Here is an 8,162-nt window from a genome sequence, read left to right on the forward strand (position 1 = left end):
AGTTTCACCACAACTGGATTGCCAAGGTTGCCTACCCCTGGGTTGCCATGTGCAGACACTATGGTAAAGAGCCAGTGGGGTGCAAATCTGCATAGAAACCAATCAGCTTCCAGGTTTTATTGACAAAGCTTAATTGAAGAAGCTGAGATTAGAAACTGATTGGCTACCGTGCAGAGTAGCACTCTGCAGTTTTAGTAAATCAACCCCTATGTATTAAGGAAAAGTATAAGGCTAAGGTTTAATAAGATAATCCTGACAACATGTAGGTTTATTTTTTATTTTTAAACACCCAGAAAATAAAACCATTCACAAATTGTTCATAAACTGAAATACTGATTTATTTTCACAAAAAAATGAACAGTTACATATAGTGAAAACAAAAAAAAAAAATTCTAGAGAATACACTTTATATACACAATTACATACACATGCTCTTCTTGAAAAATGACTGCTCCTGTCCGGACAGAAAAAAAAAAAAATTAAAATGAATGCTGTGGTGATCTGTCCCCTGCAGCGAGAGGAATGCTCGTCACCTCAGCGGGGAATGCCACAGACCTCTAAAACGCAAGTCCACCTATCCTGCTACAGGACACGGTACCTTTCTTCATAATGGGCGTAATGGGTGGCCCCCACTCCTGCTAGAAGTGGCCACTAGATGGCAGAACAACAACACAGGACTGCTATGAAGCTTCAATCCACAGGATCCCTTTATCCAGGTGCACAGAGACATGTGTGCTGAGGTAGTGTTCAAGTCTCTGGGGAAGAAGCCAGATTACAGCACGATCCATGTGTAGCGAACATTGTCAGCCAAAACCTTGAGTGAACAACCTGCAGACAAATAACCAGCGTGTCAAACAAACGGTGATTAGTGACCATTAAGAAAGGAACAACCCAGGACAAGGAAAGAAGACATTTCAGTCTTTTGGGGTTATGTCATCTTCATCCTTGTGCCACCACTTATGTGAATAAGTGCCAAATACGGATGCCAGCCCTTGAACCGTCACCTATAAAAACAAGTCAGCAATGACAGCTTTGTATCTCTATCCCTTTTCAATCTGTGATCACCCACATGTAGAATGCAATGAAGAAAACCTGCATTGTAGCAATCGCACTACTGATCTCATGAGAAAAAGCAATGCGATGGCCGACTCAGACGACAACATAAAATATTTTGGATGTGCAGATCCACAAACTACTTAACCACTTCGAAGCTCATTGGAGAATAGGGCGGGGCGTGACCTTCGTTGTTTCGGGGTGGACATCATCCCAGATCGGGCCGCGTTGCAGCGCAATCTGTCACTGGCTGTGTCCGATGACTAATCAGTGTGCTGGCTCGCTGTCAGTACCATGTACCACTGACCAATCACAGCAGATCACATTAAAATTGTAAACAATGAATGGCGTTGATTCATGTCATTCATTATGTACAATTGTATTGCTAAAACGGTTTCATGAATTAAAAAACAAAACAGTAAAGTTAGCCAAAATTTTTTGTATAATTTGAAAGATGATGTTACGCCGAGTAAATAGATACCCAACATGTCACGCTTTAAAATTGCGCACACTCATGGAATGGCGCCAAACTTCGGTACTTTAAAATCTCCATAGGCGACGCTTAATTTTTTTTTACAGGTTACCAGTTTAGAGTTACAGAGGAGGTCTAGTGCTAGAATTGTTGCACACGCTCAAATGCACGCAGCGATACCTCACATGTGTGGTTTGAACGGCCTTTACATATGTGGGCGGGACATAAGTGTGTGTACGCTTCTGAGCGCGAGCTACCGGGGACAGAGGCGTTTTAAAATTTTGGTGGCCGGTATTGAAGTGGTTAAAGAGACTGTCACTTTGTCTATTGAGTGTAAAGAGTCTTCTGAAAGCAACAGCCTCTACCCACTTCTATTCACCTTCTTCCAAGTTTCCCCACCACACTCTTTTACGCCATCCGATCCGTCGCACAAATTACCGACGTTTCCAGATTTGACATGGAGTTTTGGAAGGACAGAGCAGAAGGGAGCAGAGGAAAGATGAGTGTAAATGGGCCAGACGGGGTGAGCTCGCAAGAGACTGCCAATTTATCCTGAATAGACCAAAGAGACCTACTGTGTAAATCTTAATTGGCCTATTTATAAAGCTTGAGTTGTTATTTTACTGGTTTGTCCCCTCAAGGGACATATATTCACTTTCAGTTCTTTTTTGTTGTGGTTGTTGATCAGCCAGACTTACAGGGATGACAAGAAACAGCAAAACACAAACCATTGCAAAACAAGCAAAATTCTACATTTGCATTGATCTGGTAGATACACTGTATTACCAAAAGTATTGGGACATCTGTCTTTACATGACCTTCAAAGGGGCCCCAGTCTTAGTCAGTAGGGTTCAATGTTGAGTTGACCCACCCTTTGCAATTATAACAGCTTCAAGTCTTCTGGGAAGGCCGTCCACAAGGTTTAGGAGTGTGTCTATGGGGAAGGTTTGACCATTCTTCCAGAAGCACATTTGTGAGGTCAGGCACGGATGTGGACGAGAAGGTCTGGCTCACAGTGTACGCTGCAATTCATCCCAAAGGTGTTCTATTGTGTTGAGGTCAGGACTCTATGCAGGCCAGTCAAGTTCCTCCATGTCTTTATGGACCTGGCTTTGTGCACTGGTGGGCAGTCATGTTGGAACAGGAAGGGGCCATCCCCAAACTGTTCCCACAAAGTTGGGAGCATGAAATTGTCTATAATGTCTTGGTATGAGGAGGACTTGAGAGTTCCCTTCACTGGAACTAAGGGGCCAAGCGCAACCCCTGAAAAACAACCCCACGCCATAATCCCCCCTCCACCAAATGGTTTGCACCAGTGCACAAAGCAAGGTCCATAAAAGACATGAATGAGCAAGTTTAGGGTGGAGAAACTTTACTGGCCGGCACAGATTCCTGACCTCAACCCGATAGAACACCTTTGGGTTAAATTAGAGCGGAGACTGTGAGGCAGACCTTATAAATGCCCTTCTGGAAGAATGGTCAAACATTCCCATAGACACTCCTAAACCTTGTGGACAGCCTTCCCAGAAGAGTTGAAGCTGCTATAGCTCTAAAGGGTGGGCCAACTTAATATTGAACCCTACGGACCAAGACTGGGATGCCATTAAAGTTCATGTGCGTGTAAAGGCAGGCGTCTCAATACTTTTGTATCAAACCCCCTTCAGACTCCCCATACCTTTATGCAGAGCCTCGTTGGTCATACGATGGACATATCGCACGCTGTTTTCTGGAACCAACCATTTCATAACGGTGTCTACGCAACTCTTCCGGTACGAGCTCCAGACACTGCCACTGTGGGAGCAAAACAAGTCAGTCCACTCGCTCTACATACAGAATAAATGGAAGACAGACTATTGTTATCCACTGCCTAGATGGGGGGGAGCAGATAGGACTTGCCTGGTTTGACCTTTGACTTCAGTGAGGTCATCGACACTCAGCGTGCTGAAGACACCGGTGTCCAGGTCCCAGGCCACTTTCAGGCTTGTGTGATGAGTCTTCGGCCTATGGAAAAAGAGAAGATCACTAAGCGGGTCCTGACACAGATAGACAGGGAGAAAAGATGTCACATCACCTACCTGAGCTGAGTGTCCTCCTGAGGAGGCGGGAAAGCCAGGAGTAACAGGCCGATGTTCATGATTACTTTGTTGGTGTCTGGACACATCTGAGGGACAGAAAGAAAATGGGAAAAACTGTACAGGTTTTTTAAACCAAATTTTTCAGTAAGAATACACCCAGTTATCACTGTTTAACCCTTTTACTGCTGCCACTGTGTAAGTAAGATGGCAAATCAAAAATATGACAATTGCTCATTCAGGGACTGTTTTCTTGAAAGAGCAACCTCTGACCCATAGATACTCAATGTCACTGCCGTCTCCCACACACACACACACACTAGTCCTTGGTTGGATTGGAGTCCATCTGGTGTTTCTGGGAATGAGGGCGCATGTGACCTTCCGGACCTTTAACCCAGGAATCAGTGCCCTGCCAGTCCGTCATCGGGTCCAAACTTCGCCATATGTCTGTGTAAGCTCACACAAGGAGCATAAAGCTGATCTTCAGCTTTTATCAAAGTTTAAAATTGTTTCTCCAGTCCCCCCCCCCCATAAAAAAAAGTCAGCAGCTACTGTAGCTCCAGATGTTTAATAAAAAGGACACCTGCCTGTCCTCACCCGAGCAGATTCTTAAATCTGATTCAGTTCCAGAAGCTGGTAACTTCACACCCAGTTGCCCACTGCGCATGCCACGCTGCACTCTGTGACTGGTCCTGCAGTCTTCAGGGGGCCTATGATGTGTCCCAGAAGGCTGTGTCCCCCCCCCACCCCACTCGGTTCGCCGAGGCTATCGGACCAAAAGTGGGAGCGGCATCTGTCAAAACCAGGCATCTGCCCCCCCCCCCCCCCAAAAAAAGTAGCAAATGTTAAAGCGGAACTTTACACTGCCTAAAACCCCACCCACCTTTTTATTTTTAACCCCTACTAAACTGGTTGCAGGACCGGCACTTTTAGTGTACTTACCCGTCCAGCGTTGTCCTGCCGAGATCCACTTCTAGTCTGCACCCCCCTCAGTCTCGCCCGCCATTCTTCTGTGGCTCCATCGGTAAGCTGCCAGCTTTTCTAGGTTAAGTCAACTGCCTCGCTGTTGGCGTGCCGCCTGACCCCGCCCCCTCCTCCTTCCCCTATGAAGGATTATGCCTCCAGGGATATGAGATATACTCAAGAGGCGATGCAGGCAAAGTGCACGTCATTCACCTAGACAAATGACGTGCACAGGGCTGCATGCCAGGTCTTTTTAAAGTGGAGTTCCACCCAAAAATGAAACTTCTGCTTTTCGGAAACCCTACAACCCCCCCCCCCCCCAGGTGTCACATTTGACACCTTTCAGGGGGGTGCAGATACCTGTATAAAAAACAAAAAAAAAAAACAAACAACAACAGGTATTTGCACCACTTCCGGGTAATGACTCCCGTGGGAGTCACGCCCCTTTGCGTCACCCACCCCCCCTGTCTTCTGGGAAACACACTGTTCCCAGGAGAGAGCGGGGACCTGTGATGGTGCGCTGCGCTATTCGCGCATGCGCAGTAGGGAACCAGACAGTGGCTTCACTTCCCGATTCCCTCACCGAAAATGGCGGCGGCAGCATCCGAGAGATAAGCGATTGCTCGTCCTCGTCTGCCTTTATCGCGGGCGCGCTGGACAGGTAAGTGTCCATTTTTTTTAAAAGTCAGCAGGTGCCGTATTATTAAAAAAATAAAAATAAATTCTGCAGCAGAGAAGAGGGGTGGATTGGAGGAAACATGGCCTGGAGGTTGAATCTCCACTTTAAATAGTTTGGTTGGACCAAGGTGTCCAAACTATTGCCTTTACTAAGACGCAGCAGCTGGGAGCGCTGTATATAGCCTCCGCTACATAGAGTATACAGCGCTGTATTCCAGCAGTGAGATGGGAACTTCCTGTCCCAATCCCGGAACAAAAGCTCAGCCTTTCACAGGAAGCTTTGTATTCTATGAATGAATACAAAGCTTCCTCTGATTGAGGTTATCCACTCGCTTCTCCGACTCATCCAATCAGAGAAACCTTTGTATTCATTCTCAGAATACAAGGCACCCTAGAAAAGGCTGAGCATCTCTCAGCTAGACTCCGATTTGTCCCAGGAGTGTGAAGAGAAGTTCCCATCCCTTTGTCAGAACACAGTACTGTGCACTATATGTAGCGGAAGGCTACACACAACTTATACAGCGCTCCCAGACACTGCATCTCATAGTGGAGCTAAAAGCTCATTTGGACCAGCTTATTCCAAACAAAACTATATAAACATGACTAAAAGATGCAGATAATCTTTAAATAAGGGTTAGGTTTCACATACAGAGTGAATGTAATTGTAGTGGCGAGCAAGGAAACTGGTCACTTGAAAATCCCAGGACAGTTTCCAGTAAACTGATTGGCTTCCATTCCCATACTGGTCCAGGACTAAAACAATGGAGTCTTTCACTGCATGAGATACAATAGGGGTCATTGACATTGCACTGAAAGTGCAGTCGCTGTAGATCCGAGGGGGACATGCAAGGAAAATAAAAAACTGAATTTTAGCTTGCACATGATTGGATGATAAAATCAGCAGAACTTCCCTTCATTTCAGATCTACCCCTCAGATTTACAGCGACTGCACTTCCAGTGCAATTTCAAGTGCCCTTTGCAAAGTGGATTTGCCTTTTGTAAATAACCCCAAATGTGATAAGCATATAGCAGCCACACACACGGCTTACCTCCAGGATGACAATATCATAGTCACTAAAAGAGCAGAACTGTTGGGACCAGGATGCATCATGTCGTATGACCTCGTTAATTACGTACTCAAAGTCCAGTGTCAGCTGCTCCACACAAAGGTGCTGGCCCTAAAAATAAATAAAGAGAGTGCAGAGATAAGATAAGATTGGAACGCAGGTTTCAGATGACACAGCAGAGAGGAGGATCACTGCTCACCTGAAAACACGCCTTGTCATTCAGAGGCTTTAGGTGCTGACCCTTCAGATCAGTGACCAGGAAAGGTAGAGACATCTTGTCATCTTCATATTCTGCAGACAAAGTATTAAAAGGCGATCAAACCCACTAAAGAATAACTTGGAAAACACTTGGCTCTGGATTTATCTAGGAAAAATAAATGAGTGGTTTGTCCGTTTAAGATCCCTGTCACACGACAAGCCCGCTCGTGTCCGCCTGTCCATTTTTCAGGCGGATCTGAGCGGGCCATCCATTGACTCCTATGGGGAGACGGATGTCAGCGGAGATGTGCCTGCCGACACCTGCCTGCCATCCAACCAGCTAAAAATCAGACGTATGGCGATACGTCTGCCATCCGTCTCGGCAGATTGGATGGGATCTGATGAGAAACTGACATGCTGTCCGTTTACGTCCAATTTCCCCATAGAGATCAGCTGTGCTCTGATAGGTCCCTCCCCGCTCAGTGAGCAGAGACGGACATGTCATCTGCCGGCTCATCGGAGATTAATGGAGCGATCTCCCTCTGAGCTGGCAGACTCCGCTGATATGGTATGCAAGGGGCCTTAGTCTGCAGCTTTAGATCATCGGGTGGTCTTTGTTCTGGCACTTCTCAATGATGTGACTACCGCTCAGATGTACTCCAGCACAGACATAGTTGCTGGTCCCCATTTGACTGCTGTGCATGTCCCCGAATGCAGTGTGCGTTTAGGGACACACCCCTTCATGGCTGTCAAATTGGGACCAGAGGCTGTGTCTGTTCAGCTGCTGCGTCCCAACATACATGAATAGTAGGACCATTTTGTTTGAATTTGCTTATTGCTCTTCCCTTAGTGCACTTTTATAGCGCTGTTGTGAAGACCACCAAATAGATGTGAATATGTATCACATGCCCAGCCCATTAAAGATCCTACATTTTGTACTTATTTCCAATAAAATTACCACTTCTTACTACTTCTGCCGTGCGTCTTATTTACATATTGCACTTTCCCTCAGTTTCTATTTGAGGTGCAATGCCAATTATGCATACATGGACAAGGGGTAATATACCTCTCTATACCAACACCCCATCGCTCTTACCGCTCGCTCGATCACTCTCGGGCACCTCCCCCAAGACGTATCGCAGTCTTGAGTAGTTGACATAGCTGGGTTCCTCGGTGCGATTGCTCTTGTGTGCCGAGCCTTCACCAGCAGCCCTGTGCCATACAGGAGAGTCTGGTTCGGCAGGCTGTGGAGGGCTCTGTCGGCTGGGCCCGGCCTTCTCTCCCTTGTCCTGGTGCTCTATGCCTGAAGCCTCGCGAGCTCGCCGGAATATCCCAGCCACAAACTCACGTGCGCGGGTGACAGCGGGAGGAGTTTCTGGAGCAGGGGGGGAACTGGGGTCAGGTAGGTGAGGGGACTGGCTGCTTGAAGAAGGGGTACAGGGGCTGTCTGAAGGGGAGGAGTTAGAGTGGGTGCTGTTGTGGCTCTGCTTGCTGTAGAGGATACGGCTCGATTCCTGGTCACCTTTTATAAACAAATGAAGAAAGAAAAATAAAAAAGATGCTCTTCCCATTACAAGCTTTAAACAAAGAACAAAGAGCAAGTCACAGTCTTGTAATATGGAGGTACATAAGACAGTGCTGATCAAGTGCGAGTCAACA

The 8,162-nt window shown here is 46.6% G+C and overlaps 1 protein-coding gene across 2 annotated transcripts in view; it reads right to left on the reverse strand.

The window, feature by feature from the left end:
* Positions 1 to 466: 466 nt before the first annotated feature.
* The window catches only part of DCAF15 (DDB1 and CUL4 associated factor 15), a 24,721-nt gene continuing 17,025 nt past the window's right edge, over positions 467 to 8,162 (reverse strand). Inside the window, exons 7-13 of one of the 2 annotated variants that reach the window (XM_040346599.1) lie at positions 7,600 to 8,025; positions 6,505 to 6,596; positions 6,288 to 6,416; positions 3,601 to 3,686; positions 3,422 to 3,526; positions 3,201 to 3,316; positions 467 to 1,004 (exon numbers count right to left, since the gene is read on the reverse strand). In XM_040346599.1, the coding sequence (XP_040202533.1) occupies positions 958 to 1,004; positions 3,201 to 3,316; positions 3,422 to 3,526; positions 3,601 to 3,686; positions 6,288 to 6,416; positions 6,505 to 6,596; positions 7,600 to 8,025 (1,001 nt within the window). In that variant the 3' untranslated portion in view covers positions 467 to 957. The remainder of the gene's footprint in view (positions 1,005 to 3,200; positions 3,317 to 3,421; positions 3,527 to 3,600; positions 3,687 to 6,287; positions 6,417 to 6,504; positions 6,597 to 7,599; positions 8,026 to 8,162) is intronic. The other variant, XM_040346598.1, reaches the window with a different exon arrangement.

This window comes from Rana temporaria, chromosome 3 (assembly GCF_905171775.1).
Source record: "Rana temporaria chromosome 3, aRanTem1.1, whole genome shotgun sequence".
Classification (NCBI taxonomy): domain Eukaryota; kingdom Metazoa; phylum Chordata; class Amphibia; order Anura; family Ranidae; genus Rana; species Rana temporaria.